General features: G+C 48.1%; 1 protein-coding gene across 2 annotated transcripts in view; it reads right to left on the bottom strand.

The window, feature by feature from the left end:
• ADAMTS17 (ADAM metallopeptidase with thrombospondin type 1 motif 17) overlaps positions 1 to 27627 on the bottom strand; it is a 261444-nt gene that overhangs the window by 85847 nt on the left and 147970 nt on the right. The window contains exons 14-16 of one of the 2 annotated variants that reach the window (XM_019477538.2): positions 24669 to 24796; positions 1917 to 2037; positions 1262 to 1336 (exon numbers count right to left, since the gene is read on the bottom strand). In XM_019477538.2, the coding sequence (XP_019333083.1) occupies positions 1262 to 1336; positions 1917 to 2037; positions 24669 to 24796 (324 nt within the window). The remainder of the gene's footprint in view (positions 1 to 1261; positions 1337 to 1916; positions 2038 to 24668; positions 24797 to 27627) is intronic. The other variant, XM_019477539.2, reaches the window with a different exon arrangement.

The raw sequence follows: 27627 nt of genomic DNA, 5'->3' as shown, positions 1-27627 counted from the left end.
AAAACTGCTCCAACTTTAATTTTGCTCTATTCAGGGTCAACGTTGGGACAATTTTGCTCACCCGTATTGCTACAGGATCGTGCAGACATAGCCGTCAAAACAAAAGAGCTGCTGCATATGTTTGTCCTTATCATCGGTCCCCATGGCTTTTAATTAGTGTCAGTGGTGCCAGTGATGTCCATAAAAGTCCTCAACAATTAGTAATCCACTACCGTTCACTTCTAGCCATGGGACAAAGGGCCTGGATGACAATCATTTCTTTGTGAAGCCATGGATACATTTCATAGCCTGCTAGCATTGCTATTGAGTCTCACATCGGTACTGTGCCGACTCCTATTAAGCGCTGCCTGCTCAAAAGCCCGCAAAGCTGTTCATGGTGCTCAGTGCTTCTGTCCTGCTCTCCATATCCCCAGGTTTATGTGATTAGCAGGATTAGAAGAAAACTGCTTCTTTCCAGAACTCTAGCCTCATCACATTTCCTTTTTCTTCTTCTTCTTCAGAGGCACTGCAGCAAAGGGTAAATACTGGTAAAACGTCTGGGATTTTTGTTGGTATATTTAAACTGGAAGCTACCAATGAAGTGGAGTTTTCTCCAAAAAGCTATTGCTCCAGCAATCTGCAGAGCTGATTTGCTTCTTTTCTGCTATTAGAGGGCTGACTTAAATTTAAAGCCAAACAAGCAACTGGCTTCTCTTTTGGGTCATGGGACAATGAAAAGCCTCACCTGGCCAAGAAAATTAGTACGGATACAGGCAAGAAAAAAGAAATAGTGCCTCGGATAGCAGTCCCAGGGTGGTCCCGAGTCTGGATGGGGATGTCATAAGAAGAAAATCATGGTAAACCATCAGGGCTCCTTGCGCTTCCAAATTTACACTAGCCAGGTACCTGTCCCACTTATCTGTGCTCTACCTATCCCTGGGAATGACGGCAGAGGGACAGAGATGGTCTTCAGAAAAAGCACTGTATGGAGACAGGCATCAGGCATGCCGAACGAACCCATGAACACTCCTCTGAGACACTACAGACGGGCTGGCAGAGGCGCGATGCTTGATGCATGAATGGTTGGGTTTCTGTCAGTATATAGAAAGGGACCCTTGTGTTGAATTCAGCAAGTTGAGCTGAACAGTAAAAGGCCTTGAAGTTTATCCATGGCTTTTCAGATGCTACAGAGTCCACACCCAGTCCAACCAGAGGAGGAGGAGGACAGAAAACCAACACCAAACATCTGCCCGCTGACACTACACGCATTTGGGCACCTTACATGAGAAACACTTGGGAACAGCCTTTGCCTTTGTCATCACACACGTGGAAACCTTCTTACAGTGACTATTGGTTACTGAGAAACAGAAAGGAGGGAGCAGGGGTTTAGTCCCAGGAATAGGGCTTGGTGAGCAATCACAGGCCATACAGGGGCTGATTCTGCAGACAGCAGCGATCCGCGGACAGGGCAGCTGCAGGATGTGTACAGCACCAACTGGCGTCACCCTGTACCGTTCTGCCAGTCCCCGTCTCGGGAGCAGCTTAATGTCCAGCAGGATTGGATCCGGGCAGAAACTCTTCTTATCAGATCATTAAAATGACTAAAATTACTAATTAAAATTAAAGACATAAAGCAATAAGCTTACATAACGATTTGCTTATTCTCACGCATCTCTACATTGATTCATTCTCAGATTTATCCCAGAGACACAAATCCAGCTGTTGGAAAGATCAACCTAAAAACATTACAGAATTGCCATGGAGGTAACAGGCATGACTCGGGGTCTCCAACATTACTGTCCGCAGAAGCAGAATGGCATGAACAGCCAATGCCTCTAACGGACGGGAGTTATGGGTACCTCGCTTTAGCCCCGAGCTGCCAGGCAGATCTAAGGAGAACATCCCGCTCTGTGGAAATATGGCTTGATGCTACTCACCCATTCCCTTGGTGTGATTGAAATCGCCTTTCACCACTTTGCAGGTTTTGCCATCGCCGCTGCAGATCCCACAGCGATCCTCTTTGGCGGCTGACCCGATGATCCCATCGCAGCCGATTTTCTAATGATAACAACCAGAGGTCCTCATTATTTCGAGTGCAAGGCTAAAATGTCTCTAAACCAGGCTGAGCCCCGGATACACATTTGATTGCAAACCTGAACAGGAAAAGAAGGCTGTGTGTCAGGAAGGCATTCAGCTGGGATGGCACCGGGTTGGTTATTCAGCAAAACACTCTTGCTTCATTACCAGTATGACTGTGCTATAGATGTAAGCAGTAGTGGATCCAGGAATGGGATGAGGGGGGTAGGGCCCCCCACAACCCTATCTTGGCTGGGCTGCGCATGTGAAAGAGCTCTGAACTCGCTGTCTGGGCAGTGCTGGCTCCTGCCAGGGTCTGCATGAGCAGTCAGCTTTGAGCTCACCAGCTGGTCAGAGTGGGGTCCAGCCAGGGCCTGTTTTCACATGGCTCTGGAGCCTAAGAGATAAGCACTGCTGCTGTCTGCTCTTACCAGATGCTGTTCAGTGCTAGATGGGAAAGGAGGGGACAAGCGGCAGCTCCGGAGCTGCACGAATGCAGTGACTTTGGCCAAACCCCACACCATGACCAGCCATGCAGCACAGCCAAAGGGAGTGCAACCATGTCCCCGCATCCCCTCTGGATGCACCCCTGGATGTAACTGCGGGCAAGGCATCAAAAAACCCTGCATGCATTCACACTAACTTGCCGAAATGTAACAGAGAACGCAAATCTTTTGGCATTTTTATAGCACCTTCCAGCTGTGGATTTCAGAGAACCTTGCAAATATGAAGCGACTGTTTCTGGACCCCTGGGAAACAAGCAGTGATACGTACCTCAGAGATGTACCCTCAGCACCCATCCTGAACCACGGGTGCAAGACCATTCAAGATTTTGTGTAGGCTGTAATCTCCTGCTTATTGAAATCAAGGCTCCAGCGGGGACTCGAATATTCATCCTCTCTTACAGTTTTGGAGCAGTTGAAAAAAGAAATTAACTGAATAGAGCAGGAGGGTTGCACTAAGGTCCATAATTTAGAGCAGTTCCCACTAATGGCATTACAGAAACCTGCATTTATATGTTGGGGTTGGTTCAATTCACAGTAACCTAGACCGCACCTGCAAACTGCTGTGTGTTTGCACACGTGGCATTTTCTGGATGCGTCCGTTGTGTTTGTTTCTGACATTGTTGTCTGTAGATATTTTCTGATTTAACGTAATGGTTCATTTGAAAAGGCATATTGACTTCAGGGGTTTTCAGAACTTCACAAGACCTGTCTAAAGTGATTACTACAGGAAAGCTGCACAATCTTGCTCCCATCCATAGATAATGTTATACTATTCATTGCCTTTTCCTTCTGGCATGAGTGATTGTGACAAAAAGGCCCATTACTTGTAAAGACATTAGGTAAATACTAGGTAAATATTAGGCTAGCATGGCATTTTTGTACATCTTTACGCCTGATGTGTAGATAGATAGATAGATAGATAGATAGATAGATAGATTTCTGTGGGGCAGAGCTGTCCTGCTACCCAGCGCATCCACGTGGCAGATGACCTTCAGGGAAGGTTAGCTGTGAAATAAGCAGGGTGACTCTGATGAATAAGCAGTCGCGGACCAAGCAGCAGCAGCAACACCAGGATGGCATGAGGACAGCAGATGGCAATGCTTTCCCTCCTGAAAAGCCACATCTATCCTTTGACGGTACTAACACGGTGAGTACACGTCACCGCTATAATAAGCCTGCTCAGGCCTCAGACACGGGTCTACAAGTCCTCAATGGCGGAGCAGGCGGAGGAAGATGTTGGAGTCTCAACAGTTGTGAAAGTGGATGAAGACTGCAGTGGAATGAGATCCCCAATTGTCTTGGTCTCCTTGCCACTGGATCGAGGTCTTGTTCTGTCAAGAGCCACGTGGAAGCTGATGGGCAGCAGCTTCTTCACGATAAAAGAAGCCACGCACAAGCATCTTCCATGAAAACAGATTTTCCAGCACATCCCTCAAGCCCTTTGGTGACCAGTCAACGGCAATGGGAGTAGGCTTGGGAAGCTCCTAGTTATGAACTGATGCAAAGGGGGCAGTTACAAGAAGGTCATCTAGCATCTGGACTAGACAGGAGTGGGATCTGGCAGCTGTAACTGTGACCGAGCAGCCCTCCTCAGGATCCGCTCTTCTAACCCCCTCCCTATGTGGGGTGAGCAAAGGTGCCCTAAACACCACCTGTCTACCATCTTCCTGATTGGATAACCGCATCCAGTGGGATCACCTTTACTGCGGTTAAAAATACCAGCAAAGACACACCGTCGTTTTCGGGTCCTGGAACATCAGGACCCTCCTGCACAACCCTAACAGTGAATGCCCAGAGCGCCACCCTGCAATCGCGGTCTGAGAGTTGAGGCAATGCAGCGTCGATGTAGCTGCACCGGGTGAGACCCAGTGAGCAGGAGATGGGCAGCTCAAAGAGCGGGGAACAGTGTTTGTGCTCCACAGTCCTCAAAGTTTCCCTAGATATTGATTGTGGTCCAGATCCAGGTCCCCTTGCTTGAAGGGACTGCAGAGGATGCTGTGGGGGCAGGTGGCTCAGCTCCTCTTCTTGTTGTCTCTCTGCCTACTGAGGAGGGGGATAAGGCAGGAGCCCCACCTGCACCCCAGAAGCAAAGGGGTAGTGTGGTCTGGGATCATTCTGAGGTCGCAGATGATCCCACACATGCTACCTACCTGCACTGCCGAGCCAAAACCAGCCGGGGCAAGGGAGCGAAATGCATGAGCACTACGGGGAAGCTGATACATCTCCGCAGGCACCACTCCCTTGCCCTTGCTCCTCCTCAGCCTGGCACCAGTGGGAGCATGCCCCAAAATAAGTCCCCCTCTCGCTCGAAAGCCCCTGTCCCCCTGAAGCAGAGGCAGGCCACCCTGGAACAGTGGAGGAAAGGTGGACAGAAAGTAGGGCACGTTGCAAGGGTGAGCGAGATCACCCAGAGCATTGGGGAGACGCTTGCTGTGGATAGCCAGCCCTTCTCCTTTGTTGAGCAGCCAGGGATCAGGGGGCTCATGGTGCTCGTGGCCCCATCATACCAAGTGCCTGTATGCACCACCTTCAGCAGGACGGTTGTGTCCTCCCTGTATGAGGCATGCAGGGAGTATTTGAGGGCTGTGCAAGGCAGGTCCACGGGTGGCCTTACACTTCACCTCGGACATCTGATGTAGCTGGGGTGGAGATTGTGCATACCTCTTCCTCACAGGGCACTGGTGCGATCAGTCAGGGCATCAGTGGGCTCTCCTTCAAGCCCAGGTGATCAATCAGTCCCACACGGGAACCACAATCATAGGGGCCATGAACCACTTGGTGCAGGGGTGGCTCGTTGGGCAGGGCGAACTCACCCGCAGGTTCATGGTCAACAGCAATGGAGCCAATATGGTCAAGGCAGTCCATGATGCCAACTTGGCTGGCATCTGCTGTGTGGCACACAAGGTCCATCTCATTGTCAGGGACATCTTGGAGGGGGACAGGGCTCCCGGTGACGGCGCCAGCACCACCAGCAAGCTCATGCAGGAAGGTGGCAGGCTATTTCCACCAGAGCATCAAGAGGGGCAAGATGCTACAGGAGAAATAGGCAGAGCTGAACATCCAGCAGCACAAAATCATGCAGGATGTGGAGGCTCGGTGCCGCTCCATATACCTGATGCTTGAGAGGCTGATGGAGCAACAGAAGGCCATCCATGAGATGGTCTTGTTTGAGGAGATTGGGATCAGCGGCCCCCTTAACAGAGCTGAGTGGATACCATCTCCCAGATCTTCACGGTACTCAAGCCCTTCCTCGAGGCCACCGAGATGCTCAGCACTGCCGATGCCGTCCTTAGCCAGGTGATCCCTGTAGTGAGGGAACTGCAGAACTAAATGGAGAACTTCCAGGGGATCAGTGCTCCTGGCTGGGGCAAGCCACTGCCTGCAGACGTGCAGGCACTGGTGAGGCGGCTGAAGGAGGGCATCAGGAAACAGCTTGATCCCTTGTGGTCCAGTATGTGCTGGCTACCATGTGTGACCCGAAGGTGAAGGGGAACGCATGTGGTAGCAAAACCCTGGATTACTGGACAGAGGTGCTGGTGAACACAGTCAGGAAGGCAGAAGGATGGAGGCGGGGGGATGTGGAAGAGGGGGATCCGCTGTCCCATGCTAGTACGCCATCCACCAGCCAGTCTCCTCCTCCACCACAGATGCTGCCAATGTGGGCCAAGGGCATGGCTTCCACTGTAGGGGCCAGAGGCACCAGACCCCACCATCAGGCAGGTAGTGCTCAGGCCTTGGTAGATGCCTATTTTGCCGAGGACGTGGAGCTGCTGCTGTGCAACCCCTTGGCCTACTGGGCAAGCTGTAGCCAGATGTGGCAGGATCTGGCCATGGTTGCCTGGGAACACCTGTCCTGTCCACCGACCTGTGTTCCACGTGAAAGGATATGCAGCATTGATGGTGATGTTGTGACACCCTGCCGCACCTGCTTGGACCCCGGTTTGGTGGAGCAGTTGGTGTTCCTCGAGGCGAACCTCCCGCTGCTGGGGTTCTCCAAGCTCCAGGTGCAGACGGACTGCATGCCACCCTCCTCACTCCGTCTGCACTTAATTCCTTTTGGTTTCTGGTTTCCAAACCATTTAATGCCCCACTCTCAGAACTGTACTTCATCAACCTCCTAGGTACAGAAACTCATGGACTCAATATAGACGCTGCAAGAGGCACGTGCATGCTCATCTGGACGTGCCCAGTGATGCCATGGTTGTGACAATCTTCAGTAAAAGAGACAAGTCTGACTGTGGAAACTACAGAGGGATGAACCTGCTGTCCACCACAGGAAAGATCATTGTGTGAACCCTCCTGAACCATCTTCTACTTGCTGAAGAGCTCCTCCTGGAATCTCGGTATGGGTTCAGGGCAGGGGTTGTCAACTGGGGGTACACATACCCCAGGGGGTACTTGAGAAGGCCCTAGGGGGTATGTATAGGTGGGCAGGGACAGAGCGCCACCACGCACCATCCCACACAGGAACCACCCGCTTGGGTGGACATGGGGGGCGAGGGAAGCTTGCACGTGCTCTGTGTTCAGCCGTGTACCACCCCCTCCCCCTGCTGCTCCGTGTCTGGCCGCCGGAGGTACACTGATCCAAAAAGGTTGAAAACTCCAGGTTTAGGGCATCAAGAGGCACATGATTTCACAGCTCACCACCTGCAGGAGAAATGCTGGGAACAATATAAGCCTCTCTATGAGGCCTTCTTTGACCTCATGAAAGCTTGCAGCACTGTCAGCTGAGAAGCATTGGGGAGGATCTTTCTGAAGTATGGATGCTCACTGAAATTTGTCACCAATCTCTGCTTGCTCCATGATGGTATGCAAGTGGTGGTTCTCAGAAGCGGATCTATCACAGATCCCTTTGAGGTTAAAATGGGAGTTAAGCAAGGCTACACCATTGCTCCAAGACTCTTCTCAATATTCCTTGCTGTGACGCTACTTCTGACCACCCACAAGCGTCCAGCCAGAATGGAAATAAACTACTGAATGGATGGTAAGCTGTTTAACTACAGCTGACTGAGCCAAAACCAAGACCACCCTGACCTCAATCACTGAGCTCCAGTATGCTGATGACGCTGTAGTGTGTGCTCACTCGCAAACAGACCTTCAGGCAATCGTCAACATTTTTACTGAGGCATACAAGAAAATGAGACTGATGCTTAACATACAGGTGACTAAGGTCCTAATGAACAGTCCCCAGCTCCAGTAATCAAGATCCATGGTGAGACCCTGGAGAACACCGTGTATTTCCTGTTCCTCAGAAGCCATCTTTCGCCGAAGGCTGACCTTGACGAAGAAATCCAACATTGCCTCAAATGTGCAATTGCAGCCTTTGGATGCCTGAAGAAATGGATTTTCAGAGACTGAAACCAAACTCATGGTTTATCAAACAGTCATGGTCCCCGCCTTGCTAGATGGAGCTGAGATATGGACAACGTACAGGAGACATCTGAATTTGTTGGAGAAGTACCATCCATGCTATCTGCAGAAGATCCTTTGAATCCACTGACCTTGTGTGTCCTCCTGCAAGCGAACACCGTGAATATCGAGAGGATGATCACCCAACATCTGCAGGCCATGTTATCTGAATGTCTGACCTCAGACTCCCAAAGCAAATTTTATTCTCCCAGCTCAACCAAGGCATATGCTCAAGAGAAGGACACAGAAAATGCTTCAAGGACGTCCTCAAGGCCAAGATTAAAAAAATGCGACATCGATGTCATCTCATAGGAGACTATTGCCCAGGACCGCCCCCAATGGAGGAAGAGTCTGCTGTAGGGATCTCAGTACTTTGAAACCTCACGACAACGACAGGAGATGAAAAAGCGGGAGTAGCAGAAACAGTGTTTCACGGACCAAATCAAGAATCCACCACTATCCAGCCACATGGAAACACATGCCCCAGCTGCAGTAGAGTCTGTTGATCCCAGACAGGCCTCATCAGCCATCTTCAGATATACAGATAAGACAATTATGGAAGACGATCATCCTTGACTGCAAAGGATTGCCAAAAATACATTTTAATTTCAAGACATTTTTGATATCATCTTTCAGTAGGGATATTCCAGAATCTAAAAACAAATCCTCAAGATACTGTTGACCTGATTTCTTTTTGCAGTTACACTAGAATAGGTTGGGAAACGCTGCACTGAATTTAATGAAGCAAAACTAGATTAATGTACTGGGACGTACATTACTATCGGTACTGAGTTTCGGGCAAATCTTTGACCATGGGAAAAAGTCACGGCAGAAAAGCCAAGTGACTTGGGGTAAAAACAGATGTCATGTTTGAGGTGGTTCTGACTGATACCAGTCAAAACTGGGGACACAAGAAAGAGTGGCACAGCCCTCTAAACATATAGCTTGTCCCTGGAGTGAAATCATATTAACTTGAATGAGTCACAACTAAAAAAGCGTAGGCACATTTTATCTTTCATCCTTCACAGGTACTTCAAGTGGGACGGTGGGCTTGTACCTCTGCAGGACCCCAGGACAAAAGGCTCCCCAGCCCCCAGAACTTGAGAACTGCACCAACTTCAATTGAAATGAGAGTTCTCATTTAGCAACTGATTAGCAGAGATTTTACCACTAAAAATAAACTGTGGATTCCTGTCTCTGCATGAAAACACTTTCTTTGGCACATGAATTTACAAGACTATTACTGACAATACCGTTTCTGAACAAGGCTTATGGGCACCACCTTACCAGAGAAAGAGAGGACAACTGGAGAGATTTTTGGACAGAGCAACTAAAATAATAAACAGTTGGCTTGGGGGGAAAAAAAAAAGGCTGATGGGGAAAGATTAGGAGAGAGCAGCTTACTGATGTCAGATCAAGACAGGTCTAAGGAATACAGGATTTGGACACAAAACTCCTACACATTTCAGATGGCACCAGTTAGCCCTAAAGCTCATGATTCAAATGTTACTGAAATTGTATTGTATTTTGATCTAATGTTTGATTTAGGTCCATCTCTAGAGGGGGATGAATGAGGAGACAGGATGACCATCCTCTAATACTTGGAAGGCTGTAAGAGAAGCTTTTGCCAATCAGTATAAACAAAACAAGAATCGCGGGGCGAAAGACAGCCGGGAAAAAATTACCGACAGGAAATACAATACAGTATGAAAGGAAATTGTGGAGTCCCCACAACTATTACCAACAGGAAATACAACACAGTATGAAAGGAAGCTGTGGAGTCTCCACAACTAGAGACATCTCAGGCTGAACTTCACACCATATGCTAAATAGGATTTAGGGATACTGAATTTGCTACTGGCGGAAAGCAAGAGGACAGCCCGACGTCCCTGAATACAAGAAACTATGTTATCTGTGAGGGTTTGTTTGAGCACAGCTGGAAACATCTGCCTGCCTACCTTCCTACTCAGATGCAATGAGGTGGGAGGCAAGTCGTGACTATCATTCTTTATCTTTATTGTACTGATGATCCCTTGCTAAGCAAAACAGAGGGAGCTGACAACATCATAAGAACCAAATTTAATCTGGATCTACTGTTCCCAACCCTTCACCTCCCAGGTCAATGTATAATCACCTAGGTAAAGATAAGAAGGGAAGTGAGTGCTCTTGAAACGTAGAGAAACTGGAGAGGATTTAGAGGTGAACAACAAGGACGGGAATGCAAGCCGTACAAGGAAAGGTCAAGAGATCTCTAGGTATGTTTAGTTTGGAGAAAAGGATGTATAGGGGGATATGCTATCATTTTCAAATATTTGAAGGTCTAACATAAAAAAAAGGGAGAACAATCATTCTTCTTTGCTGAAGACAGCAGATCACAAAGCAATGGATTTAAACTGCAGGAAAGCAAATTTAGATTAAAGCACAAGATCCACTTCCTCGCTGTAAAACCAGTGGGACAATGGAAATTGTAGACTCTTCAGCCCTGGAGGTTTTCTAGAAAAGGCATCTCTGGGATGGTGTAGGAACTGCACATCCTGTACGTGTGCCAGGGCTTGGACTAGATGAACCCCGAGGCCACTTTCAGCCTTACGATTTTATAAATGTGTAAGATGAACTTTCAAATGTTCAATCTGAGGTTTCACCTAATGAACGACTCGTGTGTGTGCATCAGGCTCACCGCGACTGTTAAGCAAATACCTGGACGTGGAAATGTAGTTCCCAGACATCCCTCTGCGCTAAGTTGCATATTCACATTCACATGGACATGCCGATTCCAGCTTGGCTTTCCAAACTACGTGCAAAACACAAGAGAGCTTTCCTAGGAGAGAGCTGATGAAATACTCTGTTTTCCAGAATGATGTGGAGGGATCAAGCACCTTTCCAATGAGGGTTTACAACGAGGATGACAACTTCAAGTACTGACATGCCACGGAAAAGCTGAAGTCCTGTTGTAACCAGGCTCCAGTGGCGTCACACATTTGGAATCAGGATCCATTTGGGCATCTGGGAATTTAACCAGTGGTTTCACAAGAGATAGGGTTAGGTCCACACCAAATGCTCTTGCAAGCTCCATCACTGGGGTATAATCAACAAGCTACCAGATGGGCTGAGCCCATTCCCAGGCTTTGTAGCCACATTTTTATAGCACGAGTTTGTTTGCAAGGTACAAGAACCCATGGTACAGATATGGCCAGTCACTGCTTTTCAGTATTACACACATGATACATGCTATCCTTACATCCAAGGAGGCTCAGGATGTGCTCCAATAGAACGAGCGTGGTTATCGGGGTATCAGATAAGCCATTTCATCACATGCTGGCTGCCTCACTTTGGTGTGGCTACACTGGCACCTCTTGACTAGTAAGCCGTATAGGTCTCATTTCATTTCAACCCACCATAAAATTGCAAAGTTGATACAAAGTGCCATGCTATGGGGTTTTTGCCTTTCAGTTATGAGTAAAGCACAAACCCACCAGCACTTTGCTATTGGAAAGGTCCCAAAAGGAATCATTACCTGTCATGACACCCATGCTCCTAGGGGATGGCTGAGCGCTCCCCCTGGCACTGGCCTGTAGGAAGAGGAGGCAAAGTCCTGCCCTAACCTCTTGCAGCTCTGAGGAAGTTGGTGATTCAGCAGTACCAAGGGTCTTTGGCAATCCAGGGTTTGGGAATTAAAGATGGAAGCATTTTGCTCCCATGAGTACAAAGATGAGAGTCCTCACTGCTAGCTTTCTCTTCCCCAGGCCTGATTTTTTCCCCCCTAAATAAAAGAGCACTTAGTAATGCTACTTTATAAAACAATGTTAAGGGTTTAGGGAAGGATTTCCTAATGTGCCTAGGTGATTTAGAAGCACAACTCACACTGACTCACCAGGATGCCACTTCTAAGGTCCTGAGATCCTTTTGAAAATCCCACTCTTAATGAAAAGAAAGGAGAAAAGCAAAAATGTTGCTATTCATGAGAGACACTTCCAGTGGTATTTGCAGAATTGCAGATTCTTTCCATAGGAGGAGAGCGTCTTGTAGCAGTGCTTGCAGACCTGAGCTCTTGACCTTTGACAATACTCCCATGTAAGATGATTTTGAAGGACACAGCTACAGGCTAGAACAGTGACTCTCAACCAGGGGGTTGTGGCACCCGGGGGTGCTTGAGATCTTTTCAAGGGTGCTTCAGGGTGCAATGCAATGTTAGCACTGTTAGGTGTGCAAACCTGATTCACAAGATACACTGAGATATTTCAAATAGGAACTCATAGTGTTAAAAAGAGTCTGTCCTGTTGTGGTCTTTCTGTGTTCTTTGCAACAGAAGAATTGCATTACTATTTTTCTATAGTTAAAAAACAAGGGAAACCTAAGGCCTGGTATTTTCCAAGGGGTGCCTTGAGTCTAAAAAGGTGGAGAACCACTAGGCTAGAAACTCTAGCACAGATTCAAATGATAGCATGATTAGGGTCATCAGCTCAAGTGGTCTTGTGTCAGGGCTACATGCTGGTGCAGAGTGAGGGTGCTGAGACTCCCAAGGTGCCAGAGAAATCACTGGCAGAGCATTTACCAGTCAACTAGCCCAGAAATGAATTAGATAAGGGATCCAATATAACTGTACACTTTGGCTCTTTTTGATAGATTTTTCTAGTACCCACCCCCTTTCCAGTTCAGTGCACTGGTAGGTGTGGTGGGATTGTAACGAGTAGGCAGGAGGGTGAGGAAGGATAAACTGGGGACCTAGGTGAAGGCCAAGAACTTGTTCAAATGAATCAGCAGGTTCCTGATGCAATTATGAATGACATGTCTCCTGCTAGTCACCAGACTGCAGGCATGACTCAAGTCCATGTCTGTCTGGCTGGAGGCTCCACCAGCCCCAAGCTGACCGACAAGGAAGGGAAGTATCTTGGTTTTTTTAATTGTCTTGGTTGCAGAGGGCAAGACGATGCACTCAGGAGAAGTGTGCATCCAGGCCCCTGGCTGTCTTCTGTGCAGCTACAAGAGGACCAAAAAAATGTAGCAGCATTGGCGCAAGCACACCACGGCATGGTGTAGGGGACTTCTTGGCTGCATTCTCTGGTGTCGACACTGCTCGTGGAGCCCTCCAGACCCCCGTCCCCGTCCTGGGGATTTTAATGTGCGGGCTCATTCCAGCTCAGACACTGCAGTGCAGGATTGCCTTGGAGTGAGAGACTGGATTATGCCTGACTGCTCTGACTCCTACCCATATCCCTTGCTGACTGCCAGTGGTGCAGCTGCAGTGTTGTTTTCAACACATATCACCAAGCATCGCTCTGATGAAAGGTCCAATGATTTCAAACCCAAGGAGGTTCTCTGACCCTGTCGGTGTCTGCCTTCCAATTTAAAGTGACAATCTCAGTAGGGGAACAGCTTCTTAAGGCATCTCGTGTAAGTGGGGCCCATGCACTGCTTCTTCCCACCTCTGGAGTTATCCATGCTCCTTCAGTTGGCAGGTGATTGTGCCTTTACTAAATGAGTCTCCTTCCCTCTCTGTCTCCCTTTATTGAATAATTAAACATCTGACAATACTAATTGTTGGGTGATATTATAGACTAACTAAATAAGACATAATATATAGAGAGAGCACGAGCTTTCTACAGCATAGCAGATGCTGTGATCTTGAGTTCATGAAAGCTTGTGCTCTATATAGTTTCATAGAAGCTAGGGTCAGGAGGGACCTGAACAGATCATCTAGCCTGACCCCATATATATATCTTAGTTAGTCTGTAAGGTGAGCCTCTACCCTGCCTTCTGCCTGACTTCAGACTAACATGGCTAACTACCGCTCATTTTTAGTTTCAGCCACTGCTGCGCACTTCTTCTTTCAAATGCACATTGTTTGCCTTCTCATATGCATCAATGGCTTTTCATATTGTTTGGGTGTTTGTTTAACGATGTTTTCATTAGTGTTTTGGAAGGCTTTGCAAGAGCCTCAACTAGTGCAGCCTGCGTGTATGTGTACGTTTTATCATATAATTGCAATTATTATTGTTATCTACATCCAGCCCATGTCAGGCCTGACACTATGTTCACAAAACTGTAATGCTTCCCATACGCTGAGCTCAACTAGCTGTCCCGCTGGATCAAATCTAAATATTGATGCAACATGTGCCATTCTGCAAATTAATCATGTATGGAGCCTGCTGGTTATGACAGATCCAGCTGCACTGCCAACTTTTGTCTGTAATAGCCAGTGTCCATTCACCTCTCAAGGGGCAAAGCATGTTAACAGGAACGAACCCGTGTGAGCAGCTGAAGTGAGATCACAGGTTAAGAGAAGTCACCTTGCTTTGCTCGAAGTATGGTGGCCAGCCGTTGGGCACGGGCATCTCCTGGGATTTGTGAATGAGAGTCACCTTGAGGATGCTACTCACACCGTTCATTTGAAAGCGGCTACACCTCCTGCTTCCAAAAGAAACGTTATGAAAGTCAACAGCAAAGGTAAATGCTACTCCATGCTACTCCAGGCAGGTCATTATTGTTTTTCGAACCTTGAGTTTTCTTCAGCCAGGGATCCTCATTCAGAGCTGGCAGCAGACAATGCCTATCTTGTTTTGAATGAGATGTACTGTCAGGTATACCCCTCCTGCTGTACATTTTGTGTGTTCATACTGCCCACCTGCTCACGGAGGTCCGAGTGCCAATAGTTACTACTGATTAATTTGACCAGAGCTTTGCCTTAGGGTCTGTTTATCTCGATGTCCTCCTGTAGACTGCAGTAGGCCCTCAGCTGCTTGACAGTGGCTGTGGGCAAGAGTTTGGGTAAGAGAAGAGGAAGCAAAAAAAATGAGCAAATGGGAGAGTGTCAGAGGTTAGAAGGTGCAAGGAAGACAGGTCAGAAGAAAACAGCTAAAGATCACTTCGACTTTGTTCAGTGGCTTTATGCCACTCAGATCTGGTTTAGGTCATGTCATAGTTTCTATAAAGGACAATAACAGATGAGTTAATATTAATCAGGATATACCTATTAGGTATATTTTGTATTTTCTAGCCTTATTTAGCAAATTTTTAACACTGAGCTGTCTAATTGAGAATAAAAATCCAGTTCCCCTCAGCATCTGCATTCTTCAGCCTTGAACTACAGTTCTTGTTGAATAGCCCATCTACAGATGAACCAAGATAAGTCCTTCTTTAAAACATGAATTTTCAGACTTAAGTAAGACGGCCTGTTCCCGAACAGCCTGTTAGAGGCGTTGAAGACTTTACAACTTACTATGAGATGAATCTTTTTCTATTTCAAATATTAAACGGTCTGTCAAGAATGAATGTTTGGTTGCTTGGTTTGAAAGGCTTTACTTGTGTTGTCCTATCATTCATTTATGGTTTGCACTGCAATATTAACATCACTATTACAATTGATTTAAACTTCTTCTCTTGAGCACTTGGTTTTGGCAAGACAAGCTCCCCAGACCTTCCTCTGGGTGGTCAACACTCCTTTCTTCAGGAGCAGCCTTTGGCTGCAAGACGGCTACTTAGCAAGATTAGCTCCACGGTTCTAAAGGAAAAAGAATAAAAGCATCCAAGATAGATATTCTAGACAAATGGTTATCGTCTTCACACTACATGCTCTTTCCAAGTTAAACTGAGGCTGTGGACAGACGTTACATTTATAGTGTTGCAAATGCCTCAGTACCTTGAAGTGCTACAAAAATGTCGTGCTATGGGCACAGACTTGCTGAACCTAACTGGAGTACTCCAAAGCACCCTAAAGGCATGGGGGGGGGCTATCAGGAGGGGTTTGCAGCCCGGGGATGTGGACACTAAGTCGACCTTCCCACTCCCACTGGGAGTGGGAAGGTCGACTTAGTGTCCACATCCCTTCCCCTCCACAGCAGGCTGCAAACCCCTGGCAGCACTCAGTGACTGTCCAACCAGCTCCCCATCCTTCCCCCTCTGAGTGGGGGGAAGAGGGGAAGCAAAGCACTGTGGGATGCTGGAGGACTGAGACACCCCCTGCAGCACTACAGTGCCCCATACAGACGTTATATGTGGTGTTATAAAATGCAATGCAAAGTGAAGTAAATAACTGTACAGGCTATAAATCCGGCAAAACACGGGAACATTGTTCACTCAGCGATCACCAGGTTGTCCAGGCACCTGGTTGTTTTGCACACAGCTTTTGTGCTCACCTCCACCTATTGAAACTGCATCTACTATTGTGAGATTTACACTGGCCTTTAACTCACTCTGACATGAACTGTTTGAAGGAACTCCTCCCGTAATGCTTTCGCTACCCCAAGACAGCACGATCTGCAATGTATTATCAATGCATATAGTGTTTGTTTGCCAGCAGCTTAAGAGTAGCCATGATATGGCAACAAATTTATGAGAAGGCTGTGGAAAAAGTCCAAATATCCTCAAGTCGTAAATTGTTAAATCTCAGGAAAAGCTGCCTTTGGTCTGCAGCCATATTCCACTGTACAAGATACTGTTTTCAAAATGGCCTTATAAAATATCCTGGAGTACAATATCCAGCCCTAGTTGGCAAGTTCTGCCGCTGTGTTCAGAGCCTCAGCCTTGCACGGATTTACTAATCAGGGAGTACCACGTGACTGGGAGCAGCTAGATGACTAGCAGCTCCTTTTCTCACAATGCTTTTTCTAACAGTGCTTCTGCTATTAATACTGTACTAACACCAGCAGCACCAACACAGCAAGAAACTGGAATGCTTCAAAAACTGCAGAGCTCCCCTAGCAGATTCCCAACAAAGAAACGTATCATAGGCAACCTTCAACTTCAGGGCCAAGAAGTTCGGGGACCACCACACACGAACCCTTCACTGTAGGTCTGTCACTTCTTAAAAGCAACCCAAGATTTGGATACCCTCTTATGCGCAGATCTCCATCACAGCCCTGACTTGCCTAACAGCCAAATCCAGGTAAGATGGGGTGGTAGCTACAGGGTGCAAAGTGTCCCATTTTACACTAATTGTATTCTTCATCTCGGGCTCAAGAGACTGCTGATAACCAGACTGTAGAGATTTGCAGCACCTCAAGAACGTCGTAACACAAGGAATTTTACTTAATAGAGGGCTGAATATGTTTTCAAGCAGCAAATCTCAACTCCACGTAGGCACGCCGAACGATGTTTCTAGCCTGCTCGAGGAATGTTGCTAGTGAAAATGCATGATTACTACAATAGCACTTTCAGAAAAGCTGCAACTTTACACTGTTTTTTTCAGTATTCAGCCCAACTCTTGAGCCTCTTTCTTCCTAACTTTGTAGTTAGTCCTAACGCAGGCAAACTCTCATCTGTATTTATATAGCTGAAACTGAAGAGTTTTGCTAAGGATGGGATAAATCTGTGTAAGATTTGCTCCAGATATATGGAATAAAATTGTAAAAAAAAAAGGCCAAAGTGATGTAGATGCTGTTTTCAAGAACTAAGACATGTTGGAGCCTAAATCCCATTGACTCATAGTGACACGTAGGTCCTAAGTGCCTACACGCCCTTTTGAAACCGATGCAGAGACTCCCAAGTCGCTCTGTGTTACTGAAAGCCATACTCAAGTCCCGGTTTTTGTCCTGATGAATGTATAAGAATCTACCTAAGGCGAGACAAATGCAGTGCAAGGGGCATTGCTTTGGGAAAAGCTATGGGTCCTCATCACTGGGGAGAGGAAGGAAGTAGGACTGCTCGAGAAGGTGAGTTTTATGGAAGGGATCTGAAAGACAAAGGGGATGTTGCTTTGCAGAAAACAAGCTGGAGAATTTTTCAGGAATGGAGAGCAACAAGGAGGAAAGCACCAAGGCGAGAGTCAAAAAGGGAGCAGAAGCAGAAAGACAAACGATGTGGGCAGAGCAAAGGGAACAAGTGGGATGGCAAGGGAACAGAAGCAGAGAGGATGGGTAACACGTCTGCTGGGCCTGTATCTAGGGTTTGCCATCAAAGAAGCCGATGCTGAAGCCGGTATGGCCAGGCCCCAGTGGACGCCTCACCTGTCTGCTGAAAAACTACTTAGAAGGATGGCATCAAACCCATGTCTGGGAAGTGGGAAGGCCTCCAGCAGGTGTACGGATCCTGGACATACATCCTGAAGCCAAGCACGAGAACCCCAGGCTCACGTCGTTCTGTTCTCACTCAATTCATTTATATCATTGGCTCCAGAAGCCAGTACTGACCGGCGTACAGCAGGGCAACATGCCTTACTTGCATCTCTCCAGCTCTAGATGCTGCTACTCGATTACCGTGGGGCCTGATTAGCTACATCGCTGCCCACAGTTACAGGTAGTGAACACTGTGGCGTTGCCGGCCGTGCTGTTGGTCCATGAAAACTTCATTTCCAGTGAGGTGAAACCAAACAAGAAAAAGGCTCCTCTTGCACTGTTTAGATCTGAGTCCAACTTGCAACCCTCGAGTGAAGTTTGAAGTTCAATGCATTTGTCCAATGTAAATGAGAACAGCTTTTCCTGGTCTGGCTCCTGATGAGGGCTAGGATATTTTGAGAGGCTTTGGATGAGGTTTCGCTTTTCCCTTCCCCAGGACCCCTTTCTAGCAAGCACATCGCTCTCCTTGCTAACCTTCTCCGCATTCATTTTACAGTCAGGAAACGGGAGATGGGTTTGGACGAATCTACAGCTGCAGGAAAGGGGCTGCTTGCTGGAATCCCTGGCCTGTGTTTGCAGGCAATGGTTTCTGAAAACATGTCTCTTGCCCTGGAAATGTGTCATCGCTGCCTCCCCTAGCTACTTGCTGCGGAGGGATGACACAAGAAGAAAAACAAATCTCTGTCACCCCTCCATCCCTCCCATTTCACCACTTATTTCCCTCACAAGTTCCCCTGCTCCGCTTGTTACTAGGCTTTGTCTACATAGTGCATGACCCGGAGAGAAAGGTAATTCAATGAATATACATGTTAAACTGATTTGTCAGGCAGCTAGCTAGAGGAGTCTGCTTAGGGCAGGATGCAGTACAGTGATTTCTCATGCTAAACTGTTCGTACAGCCGAAGACCATTATAAATGAGTTCAGAAGGCTTTAAAATCTTCCCGGCTTGAATCGATCATTTTGCATTTTCTCTGTAGCCAGGTGCAAATGGACTGGATGTTCTGCAGCTGTCATCACCTCTCCATGCGGTTGAAGGCAGCTGCCCCCGAGTTAAAGCAATGCTTTGCTTTTCACGATGCATCTCCAAAGCGCCGTGCTCAGAAAGGGGTGCTGACTACTACTGCTCGCTGGAGGAAGAAAACACACACTGCTATAATATCTGCCTTGTAGTCCACTGGGTCGCTTGGCCTGATGATCCTTGGCATGCGGCAGTGAGGGGCACAGCTGGTCTTGCTAGGAAAGGTCATTAATGGCATTTCTTAAAATAGAAGATCAAATATATCACCAGGATGTACCATGAGCCTGCCCATGTGTAGGACTCCTCATGTTAACTCTTGTGCCTCACTCCCTAGTAAGCTCCTACCCCTGATGCGTGGTTGGTGTAAATTAGAAGAGCTGAAGAAAGTGCGTCCCTCCAGGGCTGTGTAGCAGGAAACATTTGTTGCACCACTGCACAGCTAAGTTGGATCAAGGTTTGCACACATCCTACTGCGCTATTTATAATGGGGACATTTTAAGCATACAAAGCCTCTAAGACATGTGCACCTCTGTGGGAGTAAAGCCTCCCATTCACTTCCCTGCATATGCTCCCCACATGACCCTGTCGAAACACAACAGAGAAAGCAGAAGCCACTGGACAACTATTTCTCCTCTGGGATGAGCTGAGTTAGGACGTGCCAGCTGTGAGGCCCTAACCCTGCCTACTCTAAGAAATATATGACAGCGATTAGGATTCTTGCTAAATTTACTGTGCCAGACACCCAGCTGGTGAAAAATCAGCCCCGTTCCACTGAAATCAAAGGAGATGGCAGGATAAACTTGGGGAGAGATGGCCTGACAGATGTGTTAGACTGAGGAATAGTCTGTCTGGGGGAAACCAGCAAGCCTCATCGCTTGGCACCTTTACAAATCTGGAGAAAGAACAGAAGGGACCAACCCAGGATTGGCAAGGCTGGGCTGGATGACTCAACAGGTCTTTTGCAACTCTAATTTTTGTGGAGCAAGTCCCGAATGCACTCTCATACCCACGTGTGGGCCAGACAGAGAAGTCCCAAGTGTCTGCCCTGCTGGAGGACTCACACAGACGACCACTGAAGCTATTGTGGTATGTACTTGCATGAGGTCTGGAAGGTTGCTGGTGTGTAGTGGAACAGTGCACTGGCCCCTTTCCCTGCCCCATTCTTGTCCTTCAAAAACCTCGGTTTCAATTAAAAAAAGAAAGAATAAAAGGTTCTGCAGCAAATTTGAAATGGGCGTAACCGGTGTTCCCACCTGAGATTGCCGAGAGCCAGAAACAATCACTCTAAGGCAGCGGTTCCCAAACTATGGGGTCGCAACATCAGTGGATGGGGTCATGGGAGTGGGGGGCTGTAGGCTGGGAGTGAGGGGCCATGAATGGGGTTATGCTGAGGACCAGTTTGGGAAGCACTGCTCCAAGGGGTGGGAATGGCTCCATCCGGATCCCCGTCATGAAAGGTAGCATTGTTAACCATTTCGCTACTCATCAAAATACGAGAGAAAAGGAGAAAAGGTATCACACTCCGAAAAGCTACACGGCTGGCTAGAGAGATCCCATCACTCGCTGCCCAAAGATGTCAGGCGGGAAAGCTACAACCCATGGAGAGGAGGTCAAGCTGGAAGAGCCCGAAGGGAGCAGATGGTCATATTCTGAACTGCTGCATGAGCTGCTGAAAGCTGAGTGAATAGGCAGAGCTTAGATGAGTCTTCACCAGTCTTCGCCTCCTACTGAATGCATGCTTCAAATCATGACGTACATCATGTACGTACCTGTCCCCCAAAGGTAAGCGTGTGTTCTCTTCTAGGTTGGCGGATCTCCTCCGGCGGGCTTTAAACTAGGCTCGTCGGGGGGAGGGGAGTACGAGGGCAGGGGAAGCTGTGGACCACCAAACCATGTGGCACCCACAAGGACAGCCCAGCCTGAAGAAAGAGAGCATTGGGAACCTGAAAGCCATGGGGAGACCAGCACTACAGCACAGGTAAGAAATGAGAAGGTAAGAAACAATGGGCCCCTTGGGACTCGGAGCGGGGGGGCAGCAAAGGCGCCAGTCGCAGGGCTCAAGTGCCTATATACTAATGCTAGGAGCATGGGGAACAAGCAGGATGAACTAGCGCTCCTGCTTGCACTAAACACCTATGACTTAGTGGGGCTAATGGAAACCTGGTGGGATTCATCCCACGACTGGGCGGTACATATTGAGGGCTATAGATTGTACAGAAAGGACAAGGTGGGGAAAAAAGGGGGAGGGGTTGCGCTCTATGTCAGTGAGCAATATACATCGACCCTCATCAAGACGGAATCCAAGGATGAGGAAGGAGAAGGATTGTGGTTTAGGCTACATGGGGGGCAAGGAGAAAGGGATTTGGTGGTAGGGGTCTGCTACAGACCCCCACATCAAGGGGAAGAACTAGATGCGGGGCTCCTGAGGCAACTCTCGGAGACCATAACAGCTAAAGAGGTGGTAGTCGTGGGGGACCTAAACTACCCGGACACCTGCTGGGAGTCACAGACAGCAAGGTCCCATCGCTCACGCAGGTTTCTAACTTGTGTACAGGACCTCCATCTGACGCAGGAGGTACATGGTCCCACTAGTGGGAATGCCGTACTGGATCTGGTATTGGCAACGGGGGATGACATGGTAGGGGACCTCCAGATCGGTAGCCATCTGGGGGACAGTGATCACCTAATAATAGAATTCACCATAAGATGTCGAGTGGGTAAGGTAACTAGTAGGGTGAAAGTGCTAGACTTTAGGAAAGTTGATCTCAGTGAACTCAGGCGATTAGTCAAGGACGCACTGCAGAGTAGGAGTTTTGAAGTTATGGGAGCCCAAGAAGGGTGGCTGTGCCTAAAGGAAACGATCCTTCGGGCACAAAGGAAGACAATCCCCGAGCGAGGCAAAAGAGGGAAAGGGGCCAGGAGGCTTCCCTGGCTGACCAGAGAAATCCAGGGAAGCCTAAGGGCCAAAAGGGGAGCACATAAAAAGTGGAAACAGGGACAGATCACTAAAGATGAATATACCTCCTCTGCTCGTGCTTGTAGGGAGGCAGTTAGACGGGCCAAAGCTACCATGGAGCTGGGGATGGCATCCCAAGTAAAGGACAACAAGAAATTGTTTTTTAGATATATTGGGAGTAAAAGAAAGGCCCAGGGAGGAATAGGACCGCTGCTAAATGGGCAGAAACAATTGGTGACAGACAGGGGGGACAAGGCTGAACTCCTCAATGAGTTCTTTGCCTCAGTGTTCCTAAGTGAGGGGCACGACAAGTCTCTTGCTGGGGTTGTAGAGAGGCAGCAGCAAGGCGCCAGACTTCCATGCGTAGATCCTGAGGTGGTGCAGAGTCACTTGGAAGAACTGGATGTGTTTAAGTCGGCAGGCCCGGATGAGCTCCATCCGAGGGTGCTGAAGGCACTGGCCGACATCATTGCAGAGCCACTGGCAGGAATATTCGAACGCTTGTGGCGCACGGGCCAAGTCCCGGAGGACTGGAAAAGGGCCAACGTGGTCACCATTTTCAAGAAGGGGAGGAAGGAGGACCCGGGCAACTATAGGCCAGTCAGTCTCACCTCCATCCTTGGCAGTCTTTGAAAAAATTATCAAGGCTCACATATGTGAGAGCCCGGCAGGACAAATTATGCTGAGGGGAAACCAGCACAGGTTCGTGGCGGGCAGATCGTGCCTGACCAATCTAGTCTCTTTTTATGACCAGGTTACGAAACGCCTGGACACAGGAGGAGGGGTGGATGTCGTATACTTAGACTTCAGGAAGGCCTTCGATACGGTATCCCACCCCATACTGGTGAACAAGTTAAGAGGCTGTGATGTGGATGACTGCACAGTCCGGTGGGTGGCGAATTGGCTGGAGGGTCGCACCCAGAGAGTCGTGGTGGATGGGTTGGCTTCGGCCTGGAAGGGTGCGGGCAGTGGGGTACCGCAGGGCTCGGTCCTTGGTCTGATACTCTTTAATGTTTTCATCAGCGACTTGGACGAGGGAGTGAAGTGTATTGTGTCCAAGTTTGCAGATGACACAAAGCTATGGGGAGATGTGGACACGCCGGAGGGCAGGGAACAGCTGCAAGCAGACCTGGACAGGTTGGACAAGTGGGCAGAAAACAACAGGATGCAGTTCAACAAGGAGAAATGCAAAGTGCTGCACCTAGGGAGGAAAAATGTCCAGCACACCTACAGCCTAGGGAATGACCTGCTGGGTGGCACAGAGGTGGAAAGGGATCTTGGAGTCCTAGTGGACTCCAAGATGAACATGAGCCGGCAGTGTGACGAAGCCATCAGAAAAGCCAATGGCACTTTATCGTGCATCAGCAGATGCATGACGAATAGGTCCAAGGAGGTGATACTTCCCCTCTATTGGGCGCTGGTCAGACCGCAGTTGGAGTACTGCGTGCAATTCTGGGTGCCGCACTTCAAGATGGATGTGGATAACCTGGAGAGGGTCCAGAGAAGGGCCACTCATATGGTCAAGGGCCTGCAGACCAAGCCCTACGAGGAGAGACTAGAGAAACTGGACCTTTTCAGCCTCCACAAGAGAAGGTTGAGAGGCGACCTTGTGGCTGCCTTTAAGTTCATCGCGGGGGCACAGAAAGGAATTGGTGAGGATTTATTCACCAAGGCGCCCCCGGGGGTTACAAGAAACAATGGCCACAAGCTAGCAGAGAGCAGATTTAGATTGGACATTAGGAAGAACGTCTTCACAGTTCGAGTGGCCAAGGTCTGGAACGGGCTCCCAAGGGAGGTGGTGCTCTCCCCTACCCTGGGGGTCTTCAAGAGGAGGTTAGATGAGTATCTAGCTGGGGTCATCTAGACCCAGCACTCTTTCCTGCTTATGCAGGGGGTCGGACTCGATGATCTATTGAGGTCCCTTCCGACCCTAGCATCTATGAATCTATGAATCACACCACGAAGTATTCTGAACGGTGTGTTCACAGTCTGACCAGTAAGGCTGATCCCTGCCAAGTCATACTAGACAGGAGAAATGAGCTTTACCTATCTCTTCGCCAGCTCCTGGCAGAACTGCCCACTCTACAGAGTAAGCCACCCCAGAAACACAGGAAGGGGCTGAGGATTTTTCCCTCCCAGTCTTTTTGCACTCAGTTTTCTCTGGTTTGGGCTGCACTCCAGTCTGCAGGACTTGTTCCTGGAGACTGATGCTTGCATCATTTGTGGTTTATCAACATTTTGCTTTACAAAACCATCCCTGTATTTTTGGAAATATCTAGACAGGCTAGGGTGCTGATAATGCAACATTTATAATGAGCTAGTGGGCAGTTTGATCTAGCAAACAGCATGCGACATTCCTCCAATGGACAACCCCAGCAAGGAGGAAAATGCAGGAGCTAAATAGACCACATGAGCCCCCGTAGGTCCCTTCAAACCCGAATGGCTGGATTACCATGCGGGAGAGCATCACATCATTAAATACCTCCAGCTGTTCAGTAATATGTTCTTATATCTCAGGCATTTGTCCTATTTCTTTAACCAAAACACAAGAAACTCCTGCAGTGGTTTTCAAGCGAGTTATTTCGTGGGCGGTCTGACAGCCACCCTCCATGCTCTTTATTTACAGCTCAGAGAGCCTAAAGCAACCCAGAAAAAACAACAGAAAGTTACTCCACCTGGCACTTGCCATGAACGCAGAGGTCTGTCTCGTAAGGCCCGCAGGGCGTGCCGTCCAGAACCCTGTCGGCCACCAGCACGGGGGACTCCTTTCCCAGCGGAGAGCAGAAAAGTTCACACGGCTTATCTGAAAAAATATACAAGAGCAGCACCTTACTCCACAGCACCCACGATGCACAGACAGAGCGCTAGGACATCTGGTGGACTGGATCACGGGCGGCACTTGTTATTTTACAACAACTGTGTTATTTTAGAACTGAAAGAATCATTTATTTTATAAGACTCCACTGAGTAGTAACTTCTAACAGTGTCCATTAAGAACTGCTAGGGCCAGGTCTAATTACGGGATTGTTTTCATTATAAGTCTACCCGTTTCTTTATTTCAAAAGAATCATGAAAATTGCACTTGGTTTATAAGTGAGGTCAACCTGCAATCGGGCCCCTGGCAGCCTTGCCTTTTATACCTACACTACTTTGGTTAGTTCAAAAACACATTTTCATTGCAGTTTTTATTTTAGTATTTTTAGTGCATTTAGCCCTTTGGGTCCTTTCTTTGGTCACTGGATTCCCTTGTGGGAGTTCAGGAAGGCAACATACGCTGAAAGGTCTTTATCAGCAGTTATCAACTTTTTTCAAGGAAAAAGGTGTTTTTCCCTGCAACTGAACCTGAAAATGTGAGCCTGATTTATATCCAAGGTCAACCTATAATCAGAACAGTGCAGTATATATGCACCTCTGTGCACAGATATGCACAGATACTGTGCATATCTGTGCAACCAGGGACAATGCTATTCCTTCCTGTCTCTGGTTTTTCCCTGAGAATCAGGATCAGTGTCAGCAGGTATTTATTATTTTGGGGCTCTCGGGGAATGGCTGCTTTAATTCTCCCTGCGGGACCCCCAAGTTGGAGTGCCTCTGCCTTTTAGCTGCATGCTGATCATGCTAGAATTTGCCAATAACTCTGGCAGTGCCAGTCTGAGAGGGATGCTCAGAAGCTACTTCTACTCGCTCAGTCCCAGGGTTTTTTTAGAATACCTACTACCCCCCAGAGGGTCTGTAGAGGAAACACATGGAGAAGAAATAGTCTAACTGGAAAAGGAGGATGTAAGTACACAGTGAACCAAACTACAGTAGGAGGAAAGGAACTGGGACGGCTTTCTTTGAATGGCAGTAATTCTCTCAATCATAATCTGGACTGTATATAGGGCAAAAAAGGTTCACGTGACCAGGCTGGCTGCTCACACTTCTCAGAAGCAATGCTGATGTGGCACCGGGAGCAGTAAGACAAGAGGAGCATGAAAACATCAGCCCAGCATGAAGGGGTTAAGTTTTCCCAAAAGCTAGCCTGGAAATGTCACCTAACAGGCGTTTCTGTCATCTTGGTGGGATCACTTCACCAAGAGGCACTGGGATTTTGCGAGCAAGAGGTGTCTCTTAAAAAAAGGGAAGCCAAAAGCATTTTCCGACAGCCCAAAAATTCAACAGTGACGGCGATGATGCTGTCACAGATGGGACAGTGATGATGGGATCTCAGTGAAGTCAACATTCAAAGCACAAGGAACTGCCGATCTCCAAAAGAGTTGTAAGGAGTGTGCATTGGAGTTGCACTCTTTGGGAAGCGATGAGTCGGAGCTCGTTAGGAGGCTCAGACAGCATAGAGATGGGCCACACAAACAAACAGATGTTACCAGTATTTTCCTTCCATGAAAACAGATTGTGAAATGTTTGGTGGGGGGGGGGGGGGGGTGGATTATGGATGATGGCAGCTTCCACAGAGGGAATTTTTAAAAAATATCTATCTGCATAAAAAAAAAAAATGAAGAAATTCCTAATGTGCAACAAGTTCAGATGATCTCGTGTTACCCCGTTAACACCAGTTAAATGAGAACCAGACTTTCCAGCTGGTGAGGCAGCATCACCCCAGGTTCTGCAGAAGCCCCACTGGGGAATCAATGAACAGCATGGTATGCTCTGAGTCACCACTGGGTCTGCGTTCCAGCAGGGTGTCTGTGCACTGGGATGAACCCTGCCTGGCATCTGGAGTGCACTGTCCTGCCGGAGAAGACATAAATACGAAGCTCTGACTAGGGCAGCAATCACTAGTCAACTATCAATCGTGGGGGACCCTGGACCCAGTCTAGCCCTCCTGTCGCTCCACCGAGGGGTAACAGAGCTACACCAGGGATCGTTTTGACCTATTTACAAAGTCTTAATGGAGCCTGTTATATGCAGAAGTTTGGGGGAAATAACAGTTAGTACATGAAGCATCTTAAGAGCTAGGAGCGCTCCGAGTACACAACCATCATGACAGTAAGGAGTTCCCTAGGTAAGGCACGTATCACGAGCAGAACGGATTGGATTTCATGATGCAGAGCAGCTGATTTTGCTGGGTAGAAGTGGGATGGAGAACTGGGGGTTGTCCACCTGTTGCAGTCGAATTGACCAGTTCTCACTTTTACACGATGCTGCAGGAGGCAAGATGTTCATGAGACAGAGGGGAAGGAAGGAAGTGAGAGATCAAAGCTGCTGGATCAATGCTGTTCTCGAAGAGAAGGGAATGACTGATAGCTGACAACAGCTGAGAGGTGGGAATTGGTCTTGTATAAAGTTCCACCTCCTGGTTGTGCGAAGAACACTGCTGAGGTCGGACAGACCCATGGATGGACCTCTGGAAGGGGAAGTTGTCTATCTGAACCTCCCGAGAGGTCTGTGAGAAGGTAGAAGGGCCTGCAAGCCAAATACAACACAAAGTCTGCTTTCTTAGGACAGCTGTACTGTCTGGACCAAGCAGAGAGCAAGGAGGTTTGAGCCTGAGTAACCATTTCCAAACTTGGTGCATACTGAAGTGATTTGGAGGTACTGGAACATGAGTTGTTTCACTCGCTAGACTCTGCATTGCATGAAAGTGGGGTGGGCTGGGGCAATAAACACGGAGAGATCCAGAGCTCAAGGACAGAG

This window comes from Alligator mississippiensis, chromosome 11 (assembly GCF_030867095.1).
Source record: "Alligator mississippiensis isolate rAllMis1 chromosome 11, rAllMis1, whole genome shotgun sequence".
Taxonomy (NCBI): domain Eukaryota; kingdom Metazoa; phylum Chordata; order Crocodylia; family Alligatoridae; genus Alligator; species Alligator mississippiensis.
This window is presented reverse-complemented; position numbering and strand designations above follow the sequence as displayed.